Source organism: Myotis yumanensis, unplaced genomic scaffold (assembly GCF_028538775.1).
Source record: "Myotis yumanensis isolate MYYU_CA2020_CCGP unplaced genomic scaffold, mMyoYum1.0.hap1 SCAF_10, whole genome shotgun sequence".
Classification (NCBI taxonomy): domain Eukaryota; kingdom Metazoa; phylum Chordata; class Mammalia; order Chiroptera; family Vespertilionidae; genus Myotis; species Myotis yumanensis.
The window spans coordinates 16,336,786-16,360,710 of record NW_027223761.1 but is presented as its reverse complement, the minus strand read 5'-3'; the positions used below and the strand labels follow the sequence as shown (position 1 = coordinate 16,360,710).

At 39.5% G+C, this 23,925-nt stretch overlaps 1 protein-coding gene across 17 annotated transcripts in view; it reads left to right on the top strand.

The window, feature by feature from the left end:
- PHF21A (PHD finger protein 21A) overlaps positions 1–23,925 on the top strand; it is a 171,216-nt gene that overhangs the window by 123,388 nt on the left and 23,903 nt on the right. For 12 of the 17 annotated variants that reach the window (XM_070427871.1, XM_070427869.1, XM_070427882.1 and 9 more), the window contains 4 exons: positions 10,709–10,912; positions 16,963–17,214; positions 18,274–18,363; positions 21,827–22,120. In XM_070427871.1, the coding sequence (XP_070283972.1) occupies positions 10,709–10,912; positions 16,963–17,214; positions 18,274–18,363; positions 21,827–22,120 (840 nt within the window). The remainder of the gene's footprint in view (positions 1–10,708; positions 10,913–16,962; positions 17,215–18,273; positions 18,364–21,826; positions 22,121–23,925) is intronic. The other 5 variants (XM_070427880.1, XM_070427883.1, XM_070427881.1 and 2 more) reach the window with 3 other exon arrangements.

Below are 23,925 nucleotides of genomic sequence, written 5' to 3'. Positions count from 1 at the left end.
AAAGCTGTATAATCGTATGATTACTTGAGCTAAAAAAAAAAAAAAAATTTGCACCATGAGGAAAATACTTGTGGAAAATGGTACCATCATGTTTCATTTAGGGTTACTCAGAAAACAGAATTCTTGAAAAATTACTATGTAATCCACATGTTTATAACATGAATTCCTTTCTTCTTAATCATGTAAAGGAAATGATTTTGAAAAATCAGAGTACTCAGAAACAAGAACCAGTTAAGTGCAGGAGATGTTTGTAGAGTTCTGGTTGGATTCCAAATCTGATGATTACATTTTGCTTACTCGAATTCCCTGGGCAGCTTCAACAAGGTAGTTTTCATTTTTCTGACCTCTACAATGCGGCTGTTTAAACAGCTGCTTTCTTCAGCCCTGGAGACAGCTGCGGTTCAGTGATGGAGAAACTGATTCCAGCTCATTCTTACGTCCATGTTCACAGGGGGAGGGTTTAAATGATCTGTAAGTACTTGAAACTGTTTTGATAAAGTCAGCACAATTATGGAACATACTATTACTGAAATTTTCATTCTTACCTTTATATTCTATATATAGTTATCTGTCTCCCTTGTATCTTACCATAGTCTCCTCAGTCCCCGTTGAATGCTTGCTTTTTATGTCTGCCTGTGCTTCTTCCCACTAAAAGTCACACCCCAGTCTTTCATGGTGGTAAATTTAGGTCAACCAGTACGCCATTTTAATTTTCTGGTTATCTGAAATCCTTTTTGACTCACTTCTTATTGTTGAAATTTTTTCTAAATTATGGATGATTCCTCTCCTAGTAACTACAGTTCATGTAATTACTACCTAGGGGTTGAAAACTAGTAGCCCATGGGCTTAATCTAACCAGCAAAGGTATTTTATTTGACTCAAAATATTAAAAGCAATTCTTACATTAGTGCTTTTAGACAAGGCACTGCCTCTCCAGTTGACCTTAGTCTCCATCACTCCTTGTTATCTCATAGCTGTCCAGTTTCATTCACATGCATTACCTACCTGACCCCTATTCATGTGAATTCTCCATCCCTGAATGAAACCATTCTTTAATGATTTAGCTTCTTTGTAGTATTTCAGGATCATTATGAGTATTAGTTTTCAGTGCTTATTTATAGAGGTCAACCTATGAACCAGGAGATCATGGTTCAATCCCCAGTAGGGGGTGTGCAGGAGGCAGCCGATAAGTGATTCTCTCTCATCGTTGATGTTTCTATCTCTCTCTCCCTCTCCCTTCCTCTCTGAAATCAATAAAAATGTTTTTTTTTAAAAAAAAAAAGAGATTGTATTCTTGGCATTCAGAGATTCATAGAATTTTTTAAAAATATTTTTTATTGATTTTTTACAGAGAGGAAGGGAGAGGAATAGAGAGTTAGAAACATCGATCAGCTGCCTCCTGCACACCCCCTACTGGGGATGTGCCTGCAACCAAGGTACATACCCCTGACCAGAATCGAACCTGGGACCCTTCAGTCGGCAGGCTGACGCTCTATCCACTGAGCCAAACCGGTAAGGGCAGAGATTCATAGAATTTTAAGCAGAAGAGAATGTTGGAGCCCAAGTAAAGAAGCTGAGATCAAGATCAGGTAAATTACTCAAGGTCACAAACCTAGTTTAATAACAGATATGAGACCAGAACCCGTATTTCTTGATCCTTTGTATTCTACTGCATGATACTGCCTCTCTACTCATTTTTCCTAAAGCAAAATGGGTATGTGTGTGTGTGTGTGTGTGTGTGTGTATGTGTGTGTATGTATATATATTAATTAGGGGCTTTTTTTCTAGGTTCTTTTGTGTTTTGCTCTATTGTGTAGTGTGTTGGTGGGGGTATGTAATTATCCTATGTAATAAAAGCCTAATATGCTGTGTCTGGTTGACCGATCAGCCATTCAACCCATCAAAGCATAATATGCTAATGATATGCTAAGGCTGCTCAACCGCTCGCTATGACATGCACTGACCACCAGGGGGCAGACGCTCCAATCAGTAGGTTAGCTTGCTGTTGGGGTCTGGCCGATTGGGACTGAGTGGCCAGACACACCCTGGAGCCCTCCAACAGTCCCTCCCCAGCTGGCCAACTCCCGCATCCCTCCCTGGCCCCGATAGTGCACCAGTGGGGTCCCTTGGCCTGGCCTGCATCCTCTCAAAAACTGGAACCCCTCAAGGGATATCAGAGAACTGGTTTCGGCCTGATCCCGAAGGCCAGGCTGAGGGACCTCACTGGTGCAAGAATTCGTGCACTGGGCCTCTAGTCTATATATATAAAAGGCTAATATGCTAAGTGTCTGTCTGACTGGTATCCATGACACGCACTGACCACCAGGGGGCAGACGCTCAATGCAGGAGCTGCCGAGCTGCCGTGACCCCAAAACCAGAGAAGAGGGAGCCCAATTCCTCACGGGACTGCATGATTCCACCTTCGGCCATGGGTTATTTGTTGCGGGGGCACTGTTGGCCCCGAATCTGGTTTACTGCACACTTGCGTTTGCATTCCACACCCTGTATGACAGCAACTTTGCAGAATGCCCTCTTGCACTCTGGGACCCCTTGGGGGATGTCAGACTGCCAGTTTCAGCCTGATCCCCACAGGCCAGGCCAAGAGACCCCACCTGCCAGAGGGACCCTGCTCACTCCGCAGCCGCCCTTCAAGCCACGGTGCCATCCCAGGTGCAGCCGGCCGGGGAGGGACCACAGGAGGTTGGCTCCAGGGCATGTCCTCCCCATCTCGCCCAGTCCCACCCCACCAGCCACCTTCTAATTAATTTTCTTTCAATGTGCATGAATCTGTGAACCAGGTCACTAGTATATCAGAAAGTAGAACTATTAAGTCTGACTCTACCCCTTACTTGAGACCTAGGTCAAGTCACTTAGATGCTCAGAGCTTCATTATCCTAGGTGGCAGGTAATATCTACTTGATATTATTTCTGTCATTTTTATTGTAACCATTTTAGAACTCACCAGCTGCCACATTAGATTGTATCTAAAAATCAAGAGAACTACTGTGGTACATTTAGACAATGGAATATTACTCAACGCTGAAAAGAAATAAGAGCTATCAAGGCATGAAAAGGCCTGGAGGAACTTTAATGCATATTACTAAGTGGAAGAAACAAATCAGAAAAGGCTACGTACTGTATGATTCTAACTATATGACATTATGGAAAAGGAAAATTATGGAGACAGTAAAATGACAGTGGTTGTCAGAGGCTGAGGATGAGAGGGATGAATAGGCAGGGCACAAAGAATTTTTAGGGCAGTGAAATTATTTCATGTAATACTACAGTGATGGAAATATGTCATACATTTGTCAAAACCCATAGACTATATAACAGTAAGAGTGAAGCCTCGTGTAAAACTATTAATTTTGAGTGATAAAGATGTGTCAATGTAGATTCATCAGTTTTAGCAAATGTATCACTCTGGTGGGATGTTGATAGTTAGGAAGGTTGTAGGTGACGGGGAAGGGGATTTATGGGAATGCTCTGTACTTTCCACTCAATTTTACTGTGAACTTAAAACTGCTCTAAAAAATAAAGTTTGTGGGGGTTTTTTTTAATCAAAGGACTGCTCTTATATTCAGTTCTGTGTTCTCTTTTCTTAAGAACCTGCATCTCAGTAATTTTGTTGGATGTGAAAACTGGAGAACAGTATAGTAAAAGAGTGAGCTACTCCTTCACTACTAAGAAGTAAGCTAAAAGAAGATAAAAATAACAAATCGTTTTTACTGCAGCCACTCCACATTTTCTGAAGCTTGGAGTGTGTGTGTGCATGCATGCACTTGTGTAAATACTTTAAATATTCATATAGAGATTTATCTATCGGATTTAGTGATTTTCATAGCCTGTGGAAAATTATTTTTTTTCTATTTGAGATTTAATAAAATACTTAAAATTTTAACCAAATGTTTTCTTTATTAAGAAATTGTTTATGCTTTCTTCTATTTTGCTCATTCTCTCTCTTTAATAAAATTTCTAGTACTGACCATTTAAAACAAAAAGGAAACCTGCTCTGAAATTCTGAAAGATGAGTGCAGGCTTCTTCTATCTCTGATGCAGAAAACCTGACTAAATACAGAACAGTGCAAACCATCCTTTGTCACGTGTCTTGGATGATCCAATCCCTGAAGTTACCCATCCCTCACTCATACTGGCAGCCTATGAGGTGATGGAATTGCTCTCCCTCTTTGTTGTTTTATGTGGGTTCTTGTCAGAAAGTAAATTTGTAACACTTCATTTCTCTCTTCAAGTGATTGTAACAAATACTTCTTTGATAAATTAAACTACTGAAATAGTGAATGCTTTGTGAAATCAAGAGATTTGGAATCTTTTTAAATCTATGTGTTTATGCTTTTACAGTAGATAATAAACATTATGTTTTTAAGTAGCAAGAGTGTCTTGTTCAGGATGTACTTTTGTTCAAATACTTCTCAATTCAAAATGTTAGTTTAGTGATTTACAAGACTTACTTTTGTTTAAATGTAAAGAAAATTTCACCATAGAATATTTTCTACCTGGTGTATCCTGCCTGACTTAGTATATTGTCCTAAACCATTATGTGTCTTTTTTCTATCTTTTAAGAAAAACTGCAGAATTGAGGATTATTAAACAGTATTCTCACCTTTGGAAATGATTGATTCATGTCTTAGGACATGTATTCTGTGTAGAATTTAGTTAAGTAATCTATTATGTTTGCCGCTTTCAGCATCTGATTCTGTCTCGTGTTTCTGTGAAAAGAGGGCTTCCTGCATTATCTCACATTGTACCCAGGGCTCGGAGTAAGCAAAACAATCTGTTTTATCTGAGCAGTGTTCCATAAAATGATAGGGGTTTTTAGTTTTGTTCCTCTCTTCCCATTTTAGGATCATTACTGTGCTTAAATTGTATTTTCATATCCAACTTGTCATGGACAGCTACTGTGCAGCCATTTTCAATCATAATGCTTTTGTAAGGAAAACCACAGCAGCTTCAGGGCAGAGCAACGAGAGAACCTTGTAGTGTATGGGACAGCCGACGTTAACAAGGCAGTGCTGCCTTTTAAGTTGTGGGGAGAGTCATAGAATTATGAATGACAAGCTGGTGGTGTGTGCACGTCTGTAACAGAGAGTTACAGAGGGGCACGCCTTTTGCTGAACTGCAGCTGAATTTATAAATTGTAGCCTCCATGTCATATCTCATTGTGTGCTACGAACACAATGATTCAGGCACTTTTTTATATTAGCAAGCAGCTAAGTTATGCAGATTATAAATGGTTCTTATGTTTTTTCTGCTGTCCTCATTACTGTATCTAGGGTCTTTGCTGGGTCAGGTTACATTTAAATTGGACATCAATTTCATACATTGGAAATCTGGGCTGCACCTATATTTTTACACAGGGAAATATTCCCAATGTGTTTGATTTCTAAGATCAAACGGCAACAGGTAGCTTTCTCTTTCTTAATCCTGTACTTTGGGCAATTCTCATTTTTAAAAAAGTAGTTTGAACTAACATAAAAATGTTTGATTAGATGTTAAAAATCAAGTGATTAAAATATAATTGACATTAGAAATAAGTCACATTTAGTTAGCTATTGTTTGGTGCAAGTTAAAGGCAATGCCCAGGTTCTTAGAAGAGTCCCTCCATTTTGGTGGGAATTTGACTATAGCAGTCCTAGCAGTCTTTTGTAGCCATGCATAGGGGTTGGGGGAGAGTGGGGTTGGGTTTACTTATTACAGCGTGAATGAACTAAATAAGAATGCAGACTGCCTTTCAATCAGGCCATCAAATAAAGGGTCTAATGCCCTGTGGAGATGGAATATAAATCCCATTGATATGAATAAAAGCTCTATTGTCCTGTGGATGGGATGTTAAACCTATTGATGTAAATATCCATGCGTGCGCGCGCATGTGTGTGTGTGTGTGTGTGTGTGTGTGTGTGTGTTGAAGAGTAAACCACAAGAATATTTTTTAATTAAAAAAAGTAAGCCAAACTCTAATCAGTACCATGACATATGCATTCTCCACCATCTGTTAAGCATCCATGTAGAGAATTTTGAACTTTATCAAAAATAAACTCTGATAATTCCAACTGCTGCTGTTCCTTAATTCATTTATATTGTACTGTACAAATTCCATGACACCTTGCAGAACTATAAAATAATTATTTATGTTCCCAGCTCTCCAAGACAAAACAAATCCTCTCCAGTAGACAACATAGCAGTTCACTGTATAGAGGAGGTGTAGATACCCCTTCTGTCAATCAGGTGGCATTTTAAGGGCATATCTCTTTTAAAAGGTTTAAAAAGGTTAGAAGCTATTTGTTAATTCTAACCCCCAAACTGAATATTGGGGAGTTTGGAGAAAACTTTGTAGTACCTTACAAAATGAGTAAAGCCCACGTCTTTTTAACAAAGAATATTTTATAGCTGCTGCCAACAATTTCCTCGTCCTCTTCTGTCAGAATCTGGCCTGAGTATGCACTGGCGCCACTTGGAGCATTCCTTCTAGTGGCGCCAGTGCATACTCTCCCACTGACTTTCACCTGCTGCATTAGGAAGGAGCTTATTTTGAGTTTAGTGCTTTTTCCTGTGCTTTACTTCACAAAATGGTGGAATCGTCACTTTATTTATTTATGTATGTATGTATTTATTTATTTAATTTTAATATATTTTATTGATTTTTTTACAGAGAGGAAGGGAAAGGAATAGAGAGTTAGAAACATCGATGAGAGAGAAACATCGATAAGCTGCCTCCTGCACACCCCCTACTGGGGATGTACCCACAACCATGGTACATGCACTTGACCGGAATTGAACCTGGGACCCTTCAGTCCACAGGCTGGCGCTCCAACCACTGAGCCAAACCAGTTAGGGCTTCACTTAATTTAATAGCACATACCTTTTACTGTGGATCATAACTGTGTCATTGTTATGCCAGTAACACAGTCCCTATTCTTTAGGGAATGTTCATTGTGTGGCAGCCTTCTGAAGACTGTCATTGTGTCTCCTGCCGCCTCTTCAGCGTTGAGGAATATTGGTGTTGCTCAAAAATGCAGTGATTGTATTTCAGTCGAACAATAGAAAGGTTTTGTTTCTTTGAGTAAATTCTGACTTCATCAACAAGTGTAAACTTCTCCACATTAGTTTTTCTGCACACAAAAATTTTAGTTTCCCTAGTTACCTTTGAGCACTTGGTGAGTCTGAAGACCTGGAAAACATTTTCACTGCAGCCCTAATCAGTTTGGCTCAGTGGATAGAGCGGCAGCCTGTGGACTGAAGAGTCCCGGGTTCGATTCTGGTCAAGGGCATGTACCTTGGTTGCGGGCACATCCCCAGTAGGGGGTGTGCAAGAGGCAGCTGATCGATGTTTCTCTCTCATCGATGTTTCTAACTCTCTATTCCTCTCCCTTCCTCTCTGTAAAAAATCAATAAAATATATTTTTTAAAAACAAACATGTAATAGTAAAAATATAGGCTCACTGTCTGTAGAGACGAGAGGCTATTTAACAACCTCGCTGATACCACACAGCTAAGATTTACGAAATATTATAGCTTTATTCTTTTGCTGCCACCAAAACTGGTCCTGACCCAGATCAGGATCCTGCTGGAGTTACTATGACTTTTGTATTTACCAGAATGAACTAGAACAAGTCTGGATTGTTAGATGTAGAAAAGCCAACAAATTGGCTCAGTAGCCCTCCCTTATTAGCCAGTCCTTCAGAGTGTGCAGGGCCTCTGGACACCTGAGGAGCACCCCGTGGCAGAGCTCGCTTGACTTTAGATGGCTGGTTTTCAGTCTGCAGTGAGAGATGTTTGAGTTACAGAAGGCGTCAGCATTTCCCCCAAATCTTGATTTAAAAAAATTTCACAGACATGCACAACTACACGCTTGGTATTCTAATATTCTGATAAACAGTGCAAGGAGTGCGTTTCTGAGCAGCACTCTGAAACATACCAGACCCTCTATCACGGAAAATGTGCCCAGCTTGTATGATCTGACCCATGTCCAATCTACACAGCTCTCTTTTTCTTCTCCTGCCTTCTTTTGTTTTTTTTCTCCTCTCAAGGACTAATGTCAGTGTGCAAGCATTTTGAACCCTCCCCTGTCCCAGCCCCCACAAGTTCCACAGGCTTGGTTGTGAATGCAGCGTGACTCACTGACTCCCACCTTCTGATGTTCGTTCTGATTGGTCATCACCTTGCTCCAGCCATATGGCTGCCAAGTACTCTAGCCTGCGTCCCTTTCTCCTTCTTCCCCCTACTATTCCCTTCTTCTGTGCACAGCCCTGGGAGTGGGTTCCGGGCCTTGTCTCTTGCTTGTAGTTTCCCCCAGTTGGGCAGTTGGTGAGAGAGAACACTGTATTTCCTACGGATGGCTGTAGGGGAAAAAACACCCTTTCCTTTCATGCCTGGTGTAATCATTATTTAGTCTCCTCTGCTGTTCCCATTCAAAGTTTATTTGTTGGCAGGTGTCACATTTGTGGTGTTTGTTTTCCTCCTGGTTTCTCTCCTCCTCCTGATTTGGGCTGTTTTATTGTGGGCTTTTTTTTTTTTTGAATAAAGATTTTTTGAGTCCCTTTCTCTCACTGCTATGTTACACTTTTGTTAGTTTGTTATGTTTGATTAATGCTGCTTAATATGTTGGGGGGGGATAAGAGCAACTCTAAATACTTATTTATTTGTTAAATGTCTGGCAGTCACCAGGCAGTGAAATCTATCTGTGATTCTCAGAATTATCCGTAACACCCCTGCTATTACTTTCCCCTCTCCTAAGACGTATCAGTTCAATTACTCTGCCATTTATACTTGAGACTTGAACGTTAATTTTTATAAGCATTTGATATTTTTATTAATTTGCATTTTTATTATTCTGCAGATGGTTTCTACAGAGACATTGGACTCTGCATCCTTTTTTTCTTTTTTAATATTTAACTACAGAAAGAGGAAATACTAGCAGAGTATATAGTACAGCAGTCTCCCCCCCACCCATTGGCCTTTATATGATATTTTCATTGCCCCCAAAAATCAATAATAAAAATATTTAAAATTCTCTCAAGAATGTGTTTTGTATTGACTTTAAGTTTTTAAAAATCCATTTTGTAAATATTTTAATATTCAAACAATGTTAAGCCAGTAGCCTGCAGGTTTGGATTCTTTAGAGAATACAAATGAAGTTGGTTAGAATCATATGCAGGAATTTGAAAATCAACCTGGCTCTCTGATTTCACTTAACTCTTTATTTAAAGATTTTTATTCACTTTTTTCTCTACTCATAATCTATATTAGAAAATAGCAATTATTTTTGTCAGAAATAACAAACCTCAGTTGATGAGCTCACTTGAAAGTATATGAGAGAGGAGTCGCTTATACTTTCAGCCATGAGGACAGGAAGAGTCAGAGCCCAAGTCTGGCCCCAGATGGTTATTATATATTCTCTGAGCCTTTTGCTGGTCTTTGGACCCATCACTTTACGTGTCATGTGAAGAGAATGAGGACCATTGACTTAGCTACAGAGTATAGTTGTGAGCAAAAGTCCTTTCCCTCATGCAGCTTACGTTCAGTTGAAATGTATTCTGTGGTAATGAAGGTTTCCAAGTACACATTTTCTTGGATTTGAACAGGTCTAGAAAATTCAGCAAATGTTAATTTAAAATTTTCATCCCATGTAACTAAATCCCTACTCTGCGTAAACAAACGTATGCATTTCTACAGATCTTGGCCCAACAAAGAAGTCCAGCTCATGAGTTACCCTTCTCAGTGATTTAGAATGTCTGTCGTTTATATTGCATATTTCTGAGATCAAGGTTTCTTTGTTTAAAAGTCTTTAATATTTGAATCTTTGATAGATAGATGATATTTGATTGATTAACAAAAATTAATATGGCTAGTATCTGTGTAGTCAGATGCAAAAAGAAAAATGACCGTCGATGTGCCAATCATAGTTCTGAGTACTTTACAACTAGCAGCTGGTTTGGTACTTGTAAGAATCCTAAGGATATTGTTAGTCGCCTCACTTTACAGAACAGGACATTGATCCATAGATAGGTTAAGGAACTTGCCCAATATCATGTGACTGCTAAGTAGCAAAACTGAAATTTGAATTGAGGCAGCCTTTCTCCAGAGTCATGTCTTCACTGCTATGCTCTACTACACTGCCCTCCCAGCCTAGCATGCTCAGCTAATAACAGTCAAGAAAGCTGAGCTCTGCTGCATGACCTCTGTTAGCTTTTCTTCCCACCTGCGTGCCTCAGTTTCCCTTTATAAAATGTTTCTTATGCCATAGGTTCTCCTCATTTGTCGAATCTGTAAATTTTAGATGTAACAAATTTTAAAGATGTCAGAGGCATATAATTATTGCATATTTCTATACAGCTGGTAGGACAATACAGTAGGTCCTTGCGTTACGTCGGAGATCCGTTCCTACAACGCAATGTAAGTCGGAACCCACCTACATAAGCACCCACGTCACTCACATGGAGCACATTCACAGCAGTAATGAAATGAAACAGTAAAAAAAAATTTTAAAGATAACAATTCCTGATCTTTACTTGTGGTAAACAAATAATAAAAAACATAAAGCACATATGTACATATGTCGAAATGACGGAACTTTTTTTTTATAAATACTGTAAATGGGAGATGGCGACGTAACCACGAAACGACGAGAGTCTGACTGCCCGAGGACTGCCTGTATTCTGATGGCTCTTCTTTCTTTTTTCTCATTTGGTAGAAAAGAGTTGTTGAACAGCTTCGGAAGAACCTGATAGTAAAGCAAGAACAACCAGATAAGTTCCAAATACAGCCATTGCCACAATCTGAAAACAAACTACAAACAGCACAGCAGCAACCACTACAGCAGCTACAGCAACAACAGCAGTACCACCACCACCACGCCCAGTCGGCGGCACCCTCTTCCAACCTGACCGCTTCACAGGTAAAGTGTGGGAGGAGCACTGCAGGCTTTGGGTTGTGGATGGATGTGCTATTGGTCATGTAGAATGATGTCCTGTTTCAGGCTATATTAAGCTCAACCAGCCCTACACAAAAGTTATTTTGGTTCCTTTTTTATATTATAACTGTGATGGGAACCACTTGAAATTGATTTGCAGAGGGAAATAACATTACTAAGGAGCAAAAGTTAAATCATTTTCCAACTGTCCAAAGAAGGAGGGAAAAGTAGTGGGTGACAAAGAAAAATTGCTTCTCAGTATGAGAACAGAAGTAACATCCTATTTTCAGTTTCTGGAAATATTTATTTGAGCTTTTTCTAAAAGTCTGTGTGATATCACCGCCTCTGGAATTGTTTTTCTGGAATTCTTAGCAATTAGGTGTAGAGATATTACAGGATCGGGTAGAAAGAGCATTTAGAAGGGTGATATATTTCCATTATTCATAGAAACAAAATATTCATTTATAAGTCCACATTCATGATAATATGAATCTGTTCTAATACTCAGAAGGAAATCTAAAATGGAAGCTGCAGGTCAAAACTATCACTAAGAAGTGGAAGCTTAATAACATTCTGACTTGGTGTAGCTGTGTAAATGATTTTACTGTAAAGGGCATTTAAGCTAGAATATAATGTAAGGATAGGGAGGCAATCAAGACACACACAAGGACATATTTGGGAACGATACTCAGTTAAGAAAATTATTCAAGTTTGATCTCCACACACTTAGATATAATATGGGCACAGCTTTTTAAAATATATTTTTTATTTATTTCAGACAGAGAAAGGGAGAGGGAGAGAGGGAAACATCAACAGTTGGAGAGAATCACTGATGGGCTGCCTCCCGCATACCCCCTACTGGGGCTTGAGCCTAAAACCTGGCCATGTGCCCTGACTGGGAATTGAACCATGACCTCCTGGTTCATAGGTTAGTGCTCAACCACTGAGCCACACTGGTGGCACAGCTTTTAAAATGAGCAGGGGTTTAAATGAGCAGGGACAATTGAGCAGGGGTTCTTGATCCTTGGAGATCACAGACCTCTTTAAGACTCTGTTGAAAGCTACGGATCCCCTCCCCAGAATAATACACATTTATAATTAATGCACTCATTTTTGCACATGATTTCAAGGACTTAGATCTTTTGAATCTTAAGTGTGGATATCTCTGACCCATCAACACCAAGTCTTCACTGTATCTTTATATGTAAAGGAAAAGGTTTATGTACATTTATTTTGCAAGTGAAGAATGCGTTTCTTATAAAAATACTAAAGATTACTAAAGATTGTTAAGTTTAATAAAGATTACTATATATTGGTGCGCTCCTAAGTGCTTTAAATATATAATGTACACAATCCTCATTCCAACTCTAATAGGGAAGGTGTTGTATTGTTATCTCTCCCTCTCCCTCTCTCTCTCTCTCTCTCTCTCTCTCTCTCTCTCTCAAGAAAACTAAGACACAGAGAGATAAGTAATTATCTAAAATCATGTAGGTCGTATGTAGTGGAGTCAAGATTGAAGCCAGATATTCTGGCTGAAAAATCTATTCATCACTCTTCTGTACTGCCATATAATACCAAAAAAAGAAATTATATAACATGCCAAAAAAGGAAAAGAATCCCTGTTGTGAATCAGATAATAGAGCAGCCAGCAAAATGTTTAGCCTGATCTCCACCCCAAGGTTATTTGAAAATTAGATATTCAAACTGACTTCTGAAACCCCCAGACTAGGATTTGTATTTCTTCTGAAAGATTGCTTACCAGATTACTTTGTTGGACTTTTAAATAGAGTCGGATTAGGTTGTTCTCTTTCCAAAGTACAGTTTGATCAGAAAGTGTTTATATGGAAGGAAAGTGGTAGACTTCATTATTTCTTGGTATGTAGGAATTTTCTCTCTTGATCCATGAAAACTTTCTGTTCAAATAACGTTCCATGTCACACAACTTAGAGAAAACACTTAAGTAATACTTGTAATAGCTATTCCCTTCCTGGTATGATCTGAGTTGTGTGCTGCTTTGAGGTGATGACAGGGAGGGGGCGTAGGGCTATCCCCAAAGCAGTGTGTGTGGCATCTCTCCATCTGAAGCCCACCTAATATAGTTGATTGGTTTGGTTAAGCTTGTTTTATATTATTTATTTTATATAATGCAAATGTTTAATGTTAAAAGCCAAAAGATCCTCTAGGTTTTGGGGTTTTGTTTTTACAATAAACAATAAGTATTTATTGGGTACTCGCTATGTGCTAGATTCTGGTATACAAAGAGGTAATAATGGTCCCTGTCTAGAATCTGATATTTGGTAATTTTCATTCATTCTCTAAATATGTATTGAGTCTTTACTATATTAGGCAATGTAGAGGATAGATTCACAAATAAGACAGAATTGCTGTCTTCAAGAATTTAAAAATTTTAGAGGAGAGGAAGATGAATGAAAACAGCTAACAAAGAAGAAAATGAAAGAGCTGAGAAAATACCAGAGGACAAGTGATTTTGAGAAGAGGGAACAGAGAGTACTTCACAAAGGAGGTGGCATTTGAGTAGGACCTTGACAGATAAGTGAAATTTCAGTGATGAGCAGCAGGAGATAGAGCATCACAGTGTAGAGTGGAGTCAAAAAAGTAAATGCATTCCCGGGGAATAGAAAGGAGGCTGATGTGCCTGGAGTGTGGATTCAGGAAACAGTGGAGAGGGAGATAAAACCATAAAGAGAGGAAGCGATTAGCTTGTGGAAACCCTCCAATGCATGACAAAACTTTTGGGAATTTGGCAGTTATAGAGTCATTAAAGGTTCATGAGGTCAAGAACAAATGAGAAGTTGTATATGGAGTATATTAAACACCTCAGTTCTTTATATTGGTACTCCTCTATGTGTTTTACGAAATTCTGGTAACTGGTAAGTAGCAATCACAGCATAGGCAGGGAGAAGAAAGTGTTTTATTCTAAATCAGGTTAGCAGGTACCAAAGTACGGGGGAGTAGGAGAACCAGTTCTCTTAAATAACTCCAACTCTAAGTTCTGATTTGTGCATCGGAGTCTCTATGTTTTCAATCACTATCTCATGCTTTGTAGGTATAGAACAATAATAACTGAACAAAAAATAAAAAAATAAATGGAAAGGATTTTGCAGTTAGTGCTTCCTGCCACGTATTTCTCTATTACCTTCTAGTTCATGCAGTTTGGGTTTTGTCAGGATTGAAGAACCCCTTCATGAAATTGTGGGGAAGCTGCATCTTCTCTTGAAGGCAGTCATACTTGGATTGCACCGGCCAGCCACAGACAGCTTCCATTGAAATAACTTTCTTTGTTAGTGGATACCTTTCCTCTCTGTGTCTTTTTTCCTCCTTCCAGAACAGTTCAGAGGTTTTCATTAGTTTTGAATTTCAAAACCATTTGAAATTCTCTTTGTCATCTAAACTCTAACACTCCAAGATTGGTTTATGCTCTTAATACTTAGAATAGAAGAAGCACTAGGGCAGGAGTGAATATCCAGATAATACCTGTGTCAATACCTGGTGTCAATAAAGAGAAAATACATTCTCCAAAACGTTTTACTTGATGCATATAGTCCTGAGTCTTGTGCCTGTGTACAGAAAAAGTTATATAGCTGCTAGAATACATATAGTAAAATGAGCCACAACCATATAAAGTAGAATAAGAATGCGAACCTTTCTTACGTGTTGCAGTTGATGGTATGTATGTAATTCAGGTTAGTTTGAGATTTACTTGAAACAAGGATGTTTCAGACAAAAGTATACTAACCTCTTTTAAAGCAGTAACAACATGCACTTTAAAAATCTCATCAGTGAGTTCTGATTAGAGCAGCGGTTCTCAACCTGTGGATCGCGACCCCTTTGGGGGGGTCGAACGACCCTTTCACAGGAGTCGCCCAAGACCATCGGAAAACACATATTGAATATATAATTACATATTGTTTTTGTGATTAATCATTATGCTTTAATTATGTTCAATTTGTAACAATGAAAATACATCCTGCATATCAGATATTTACATGACGATTCATAACAGTAGCAAAATTACAGTTACGAAGTAGCAACGAAAATAATTTTATGGTTGGGGGTCACCACAACATGAGGAACTGTATTAAAGGGTCACGGCATTAGGAAGGTTGAGAACCACTGGATTAGAGCTTCACTTCCATAGCCCATTAGTAGAACTAAGATGGGACTTGCTCACCACTTCAAAAGTTTTTTGTATGTAGATGTTTTAAATTGAAAGGTAGAGCTAACATCAGACTGAATTAAAAACTTTTATTTCAAATAGCTGGTAAAAAACAAACAAAAAACCCCACAAATAGCTGGTAATGTAAAGTCAGTCCTGCTACTGCACTACAGTAACATTTCTAATGATAACTAGCAGTTAGCTTTTCTTTGGTTTTCATCCCTGATAGAGAGTAGATGGCCTGCTAACCCTAAAATAAATATGAATATTCCCCTTTCACTCTCATTTCACATTTCACATTTGAGAAGGCAGTGGCAAGCGGCATAAGCCACTCCTGTGTTGTTGACTCAGAGAAGAGAAACGGAGATTTGGGTGATTTTGAATACAAGGATTAATCAGGATTGCTGATTAGGCTATGATGGGATAGATAGGGCCAGATTATTAAATTTTTGCTTAAAAGAAAAAAAAAAGATGTTAAAAGATTAGGTCATACATATATGTGTATATATGTGTATATGTGTTTAAGGCAGAAAATAGAAATAAAAAATTGCCTGTAACCAAGCAACTTAATACACAAGTAGTTACATAGACACTGAAATAGAAATTCACAAGGGAATTTGTCCAGATCTGATTCAGGGAGAGTGGGGTCCTGCTTACTATCTAGACTAGAGCAACATTGTCCAACAGAAGTTTCCGCACGGGCGGAAATCTCCACCACCTGTTTGGTCGTCACAAGCCACCTATGGCTGCTCAACACTTGAAATGGGCTAGGTGACTGATGAACTGAAGTTTTAATTTTATTTTGTTTTAATGAATTTAATTTAAACAGCCATATGTGGCTAGTAGCTACCAAATTGGACAATGCAAGTGTAAAGAAGAAAAAGGTGGGGTAGTATCGAAGTCAGAACCAACAAGTTGGACCAGATAAACTTCATGTTCCTGAGATGCCTGTACCTTGAGTGACTGGCTGGTAGCACTAGACGGATGTGTGTGCCGGGTGCCCGGCTCCTTTACTCCGGCGGGAAGCGTAGAAGAACACAGCCTCACAGCTGCAGTAGCCGTCATGGAGCACCAGTCAGGCCCTCTCACCTCCATCCGTCCTCTCATCTGCGAGGCTTTTTGAAACTCAGGTGCTTGTTTCCACCTTGTCACGTTTCACTGGATCTCGGTCACTTCTGCAGCAGTTCTCCACAGAAAAGATTATAGGTAGTGACACAGATCCCTTTGGTATCAGGAGCTGGTATTTACTATACTAGTTGGTTTTATTATCTGGTGCTTGGGATTTACTGCCTTTGAGGCAACAATTACACTAATCCCCATATGAGGTTCCTTTCCACCTCTCCAGGGTGACACTCAAAAAAAAAAAAAAAGAAAAGGGAAAGATACTGTCCTTTTATCCCTGCCTTTTGTCACAGATGGCAGATAATCAGAATAATATGATGGCTTTCTTCCTATTGATGAGATGGTGGCAATTAAGGATAGTGATGGTGTGTTCCTCATTGATTGGAAACTTCTACAAAATTTAAATTAATTGAGAGCAAGCTAAGAATTAGAAAAGCCAGAAGATACACTCATATTCTGTATCTGTAAACCCACCCCACTCGTTATTGAAAACCTTGTGCCCATATTAGTTGCAGTTATTACTGTGAGCTTAACACTAAATTTGAGAATGCTGGCAAACTAGAAATCGTCTTTCTCTGTAGTAACCGTGAGCTCTATGTACACAAAAGAAATGTTATACCGAGGAACTTGATTGATTATGAGAATTAATTGCTTTGTTTTCTGCTGGGGGTTAGCAGGATATTGTTTAATAGGATCACAGTTCAGTGTCCTAATATCTGTTCTCCGTGTCTCCTAGAAGACTGTAACTACAGCTTCTATGATTACCACAAAGACACTACCTCTCGTCTTGAAAGCAGCAACTGCAACCATGCCTGCCTCTGTTGTGGGCCAGAGACCTACCATTGCTATGGTGACCGCCATCAACAGTCAGAAGGCTGTGCTCAGCACTGATGTGCAGAACACACCGGTCAACCTCCAGACGTCTAGTAAGGTCACTGGGCCTGGGGCAGAGGCTGTCCAAATTGTGGCAAAAAACACAGTCACTCTGGTAAGCCAACAGCTGCTACTCATGTGTGTCCACATGAGAGGAATATGCATTTATAGAATATATCCATTCTATGCTCCTGCTGGATTTTTTCATCTCCATCACTCTACCCTTTGGGGCCGACTAGGGAATATGGCTTTCCTACTAAATTAACTATACTAAATTAACTATTCAAAATTAACTATAGAGGTATCTTGACACCAAAGACCAAAACCCATTCAGTGCATAATTTGAGATCAAAGTGTGACTTGACTTGAGGGGAAAATGCCCTTCACAGAGGCATGCACCCTGTTGCGTGTTCCTCTCCCTCCTGTCCACGGCCCTGCCTATGAAACTTGAGTGCTGAGACTCTGGTGCCATATCACTGATTTTGGGAAACTCCCTACTGGATTCTTATAGTTCACTATACCTTGAAATTATCACTCACGAAGTACTGGACAAAATTGTTCATGAGATTTCTAGGATAAACCATTTGGAAACTGCTGTCCTCAGAATCTTGGGAAGGATATCCAAATTGTGTTTTAAAAGTTTGCTCCTAAAATGGCAGCTAAGAGTTCGTGGTGGCTTTTGAATGATGACCAGTGATGAGTGAAACTAGAGAGCAATGACAGGAAGCTTCACCACTTAAACCCAGGAATCTTTAGAGAAGCAACCAGATAACTCAGCCAGGTGCTGAAGTGAGAAACTTCTCCATGGGAATAAAGGCATTCTCTGTTATACAAAGCTCTATGTTAGGAAAGGGCCCATTTGGCCAGGAGGCAAGTTTGATTTTACTTTGGATCCAGTCTTGACTTTTAAAATACTTAAATGCAAAAGTTCTTGAGTGTCAAAGGAAATTGCCTAAGCTTGCTGAGCCTGCATGTTCCATATTAGGTATTTGAGGGAACAAATGTGATTAGTTCATTCTGTGGGGTAAAGCATGCAAGTGGGAGAGTGTTAATTCAGGTGGTTAATTCTATAGTGAAAGCACATAGAAAATATTGTCTGATGCAGAGAACAGTGATGCTTTGATATTGAACATTTATTGTCCCCTCTGATTTACTTACCTTTCTCATTTTTTAGCAGGTTCAGGCAACACCTCCTCAGCCCATCAAGGTACCACAGTTTATCCCTCCTCCTAGACTCACTCCACGTCCAAACTTTCTTCCACAGGTGAGTGAACCACTGACAAGCCAATAAGGGTTAGGTGGACAGAAATCCTTGAGGGCCTGTAATGCTCTTGTCAGATCAACTGTAGACAGATCCCTCTTAGCTAAAGATTCTAGCTGCTGATTTCTATATCGTGACGAAGCTTATTTTATCATTGCAGTTTCTTAACAGTGACCAATGGCAGTAGCAGGGGGATGTAAGGAAAGGAAATTTTCCTAAATTTAATTAAGATAACACTATTTTAAACCTTATAATGTTAACTTACTGGAAGAAGTTAGCCAAGACCTACCTGCCAGTGGGGAAGGAGTATAAATACCACTTTCCCTCCCTATTTGCCAAAGAGAGCAGGGAAGGAAACAACAGCCAAACTAACTAGTAGAAACCATTCAGTTCTACTCTGGAAAGTGATGGCACTGAACACCACACTTAAACACAAAGCCGTGCTTATGAGGATTTAGACTTCAGGTCTACACAGCTTGCCCATCTTCTCCTGAGAGCATTCCTAGCAATTGGGCTGAACTCACCATTCTCATGGCAGAGTGTCGGGATTGCCCCAACTGGGTCTTGAGGGGAGTTGATTTGCCTGATGGAAAGGTTGGGAATTCCTATCTGAGGCCCCAGGTTTCAGGCAAAGAGAGAAAAGAAAGGAGTTTTGTGGTCAGTTGCCACAGGTGATTTCTGAACTGCCTATATGATTTTAATCATTTATCAGATAAATTCTTTTTATAAAACTGTTTTCTTTTTAATTGATTTCAGGGAGAGGAAGAGAGGGGTAGAAGTATCAATGATGGGAGAAAATCATTTATCAGCTGCCTCCTGCATGCCCCCCACTGGGGATCAAGCCCCCAACCCGGGCATGTTCCCTGACTGGAAGTCCAATCGCTACTTCCTGGTTCCTGAGTTGATGCTCAACCGCTGAACCACACCAGCCAGGCTATCAGATAAATTCTTAATAAATACCTTGTGTTTCAAAAAAGGCACTACTAGTCAATACTATGGATATGCCAGTTTTCAAGACAGCCAGTTCCCTGCCCTCAGAGAGCTTCAGACACATTATGGGCAATTACACTGTCTGTTAGGGAGGGATACCCAACTCCTTCTTAAGAATATTACAGAACATTGCCTTGAAGAGTTGACATTCTGTCTGAAACCTGAAGTCCTAATAAAGTCAGCCTGACAAAGTTTTGGGGGAAGAATAAAAATGCTCCAGGCTAAGAGCAGAACATATACGCAAGTCTGGGTTGGAGAAATGTATGGAAGCTTAAGGAACCAGATGCATTTGGTGTGGCTGAGACAGTGGGCCTCAGGCTAGAGTAAGCAGTGGGGCTGGAGAAGCCCATTGGGCCAGAGCCTGGGGAGCAATATAGGCTGTGTCAGAATTTGGGCCTTATCCCAGGAACAGCGGGGAGCCATGAAAGCATTTTCAGACAGGTACTTGGCATGATCAGATTTTTGTTTTAGAAAATTCCTCCTTGCCACTGTGTGGAGAATAGATTAGAGGTGGTCAAGCCTGTAGGAGGAAGAACAGTTAGAATACTGTCAACAATAGAGAATATTGCTACCTGCCACTGACTGTAGCACTGTACATGGGTTATCTATTTTAATCCTCACAGCAACCGTATGAAAGTAGGTGTTGCTCTTTTTTAGGTGAGGACTCTAAGGTTTAGTCCATGTTTTTTAAATAGTGGATTATGCCTCATTACTTGGCTATGAAGTCAATTTAGTGGATTATATGCACAGTTTTTAAATAAAATGAACAAAACGTAATAGAAAATACTAGAGTACATAGCACATAAGGGTTGTTTCATGAAGTTTTTATTTTTAGATACAGAGATATATGTCTATGTGTGTATGTATACTGGTTACAGTGTGAAATGTATTTCCTACTATATGACTACAGCACCTACCACAGGGTCACCTTAAATTAAGCTGAACTTTCAGACTCGCCAGGGGCCACACTTGGCAGCAGTCTACTTAGAATGATGCAGGACAGAAACCAGCTCTTTCTCAGCATCAGACATTTTTCTTGAATGCACGTCCCTACAGTAGCCCATATGCAGTCTCCACAGCTGCTCAGGGGCGGGGAAATCAGGGCAGTGGGCGAGCCACTCCGCCATAGAAACCTTATGCCTCACAGAAGCCAGTGTATCTCATAACAATTCCATAGGCATGGTTTTCAAGGTCCCTGCAATGGACATGCCCAGTTATAAGCATGACCCCACTTTGGGAAACCCAAAGTACGGTCCCAAATATTTATAAATCTCGCCATTAAGATTCGATTTAGCAATAAGGGGTCATTTTCACCATAAGCAATGTTGCCTGGTAACATAGTTGATATTCTTATCTTTATTGGGTTTTCAGGAAAACAGAACTAGAGAGTTAACTAAAGGTCGAACTCTAATATATAAGAGGAAAGGATTTTGCCCATAAGGTCACAGTTTAGAGAGTTTGAAAAATACTGGCTTAGAAAGATTAGGTATGTTGCCTAAGGTTATACAGCTAGCAAGTGGTAGAACCAGGATTTGAACCCAGGCAAGGCTGACCCATGTTTTTAATTAAATTTCTGCCACTGTTTAAGTAAGCCAAACATAGGGAAAGTAGTGGCAGTGAGAAGAGAAAGTAGGACATATTTGAGAAGGATTTAGGAAGTTGAGATGGAGGAGGAAACATCAAGAATTGTTCTGAAGTTTAGGAAAGAAATGAAAATTTACTGAGGTGATGATTATAAGAGGAAGAGAAGTTTGAAGGAAGAAATTAATGAGTTTTAGATACTTTGATTTTGAACTTCTTGTGAGATTTCCAAGTAGAGGTGTCTAGCAGGCAGTTGAATATGATTCTGAAATTTAGGAAATGTCTGGTTCTAAGATACAAGTGCGGAAGTCTTCAGTACATTGATGGTATCTGAAGCCCCAGGGTGGATGAGAACTCCCAGGAGGAGTGAGGACACTGGAAAGAAAGGTTCCAGGACAAAATCCAAAATACACTTAAATTTTGTATTAGACAGAGGAAGAGGAAGCCCACAAAGGAGACTGAGAGAAGGGGTGGCCAAGATAGGGGGTTAGAGGGTCAGAGATGGGGTGAACTGAAGTGTGGATAGGAAGAAATTTAGAATGTGAATTAAGGCCATTGGCAGCATTATTACCATACTCTGGGCACAAGTTCTGGGTGAGACCAGTCTCTGGATTGGGCATTTGACCTCAGCCTGAAGAGACGGCATATATGAAAGAAGGAGCTAGGTTTAGAATCAGAACTGTGTTCTAGGGTAGCATTTGGACCCTCTAAAGAGCTGATGAGTATTTTATAAGATTATGTATCCTGAGTTCTATAGAAATAATACAACCAAAGTGAACATTAATATTTTTACTAAATAATATTTCACAAATATAGTGTGGACGATCTGATAATTACTTAGACTTATAGGAAGCTTCTGTAAGTAATATGGTGATTGTTCTCTCTTTCCCCATAGGTTCGACCCAAGCCTGTGGCCCAGAATAACATTCCTATTGCCCCAGCACCTCCTCCTATGCTTGCAGCTCCTCAACTTATCCAGAGGCCTGTTATGCTGACCAAGTTTACCCCCACAACCCTCCCTACCTCCCAGAATTCCATCCACCCCGTCCGTGTCGTCAATGGGCAGACTGCAACCATAGCCAAAACGTTCCCCATGGCCCAGCTCACCAGCATTGTGATAGCTACTCCAGGGACCAGACTGGCTGGACCTCAAACTGTACAGCTTAGCAAGCCAAGCCTTGAAAAACAGGTACAGGCAAGAGTATGCACCTGCTTTGGGCATTAGCCTTGCCATTGAGGCTAGGTTATCTCTAAGTACATCTTCTCAAGGGCTCTTTACCTCAGAACCATTGTCAATGACCTGTTGCTTATCATGTGATAATTTATTTAAAATGCAAAAGGGCCATTCTTACTGAAGAAAGTTGGATTACTTTTTCCATTATCTCCTTATAGATGGATTCATAGTTCTGTGTGAATGAGCTCCCCCTGCTGGTTGTGAAGCAAAAATTCACAGATGGGTTCTGCTACCGTCAGTCAGGAGGCACAGAGGAGATAGTAAACAGAAAATCCCATATTAGTTTTGGCCCAATAAGAATCCAGATGAAGATGGGACTATGAATGTCAGGAAGAATAAACTTCAAAGTTTTCTCCTGGTTATTACAGATAATGAAGAGTCAAATGAAAAAAATTACAATTTCTAAAAGGTATTCTTTTAACTTGAAAGGATTTTAGTTCAAATATTTTAGCCTTTAATTTATATTTCTAAAAACAGATGTTCTCTTAAAAACATGAGGCTAGAGAAACACAGGTAACCTTCAAAAATACTAAGGGTTCTATGACAGAAAGACGTTTAAAAACAAGAAAACAGATTTATTTATAGGCAGTCACCATATATTCTATTTAAAGAAAAACCAGTGATGATAAAGAATTTTGCAAAGAAAAGCATCCTCTTTCAGAAGTTGATTTAAAAAGTCATCTAATTGCTCAGGCTTGAGTTTTCATTCACATGAAAATAGTCTCTGGTGATCCTGAAGCTTGTGCGTCTGGGTGGCTGACTGTGGTTCAGAGAGGCCGGCCAGATGGCGGGGATGAGAAGGCTTCCTGTTGCCTTGCCTTCTTGAACAGGAACCGTGCGCATGGAGAGCCCAGCTTCCTACCCAGGCAGCTCATCACTGCAGCAGACCTAAAAGGCTGGGTACCAAAATCTTGTGCTCAGACAACACAAGAAAGAACATATCTCTATTCCTTGGTAGCCTACTCAAACCCCAGGAAATGCTTTGAGGAACATTCAGAAATAAATTACTTGCATATATTTTAGGTCAGAAGTTTTCAAACTTATTGTCAGCGGAACTTCAGCATTAAAATCTTGAATGTAGAATGCTCAGCTTAGGAGTCTGGGCAGAGGCATATTTGACAGTCATCTGGCCTTGTGTACAGGGATGGCTCTCAGAGTACCTCTGAGGACCCTTAGAATTATAAAGGGTGTGGTTTCAAAACACTATTTTAGATTGCTAAATATGATTTCTCTTTGACCTCTTTTTTCATAAAGATATTTTTAGGAGACAAGAATTTTTTCAGTTTTATTTTATTTTACACTTTTTTTTGGTTACAAAGATAATACATATTCATTGTAAAAGAAAAATTCAGACATTACTGAAATATATGTTGTAGCAAGTGCATCCCCCATAATTTATGAAGAGAGTAAAATTTGCCCACAATTTACCCCTCCCCAAAGTTGCTATTAACAGTATAGGTTACATTCCTCCACATATTTTCTGTGTGTATACTAACATTGTAAAAGCAAAAAAAAATCATTATAAATTATTTTGTAACTTGCTCTTTTTCTTATTAGAGCTTGAATGTCTTTTTGTTTATGGCCTTACACAATGATAGAGATTTTAATTTTAATTTTAATTTTAATATCATAGAAAGGTACCCATGAATTCTTTTTTTAAATGTTCTTTCCTAGTGGTAAATTCAGTGGTTTATCTTCTTGTTGACCTAATAGAGGACTCCAGTTCATTGCTGTTTAGTAGGATACATGGCATAGCAGTC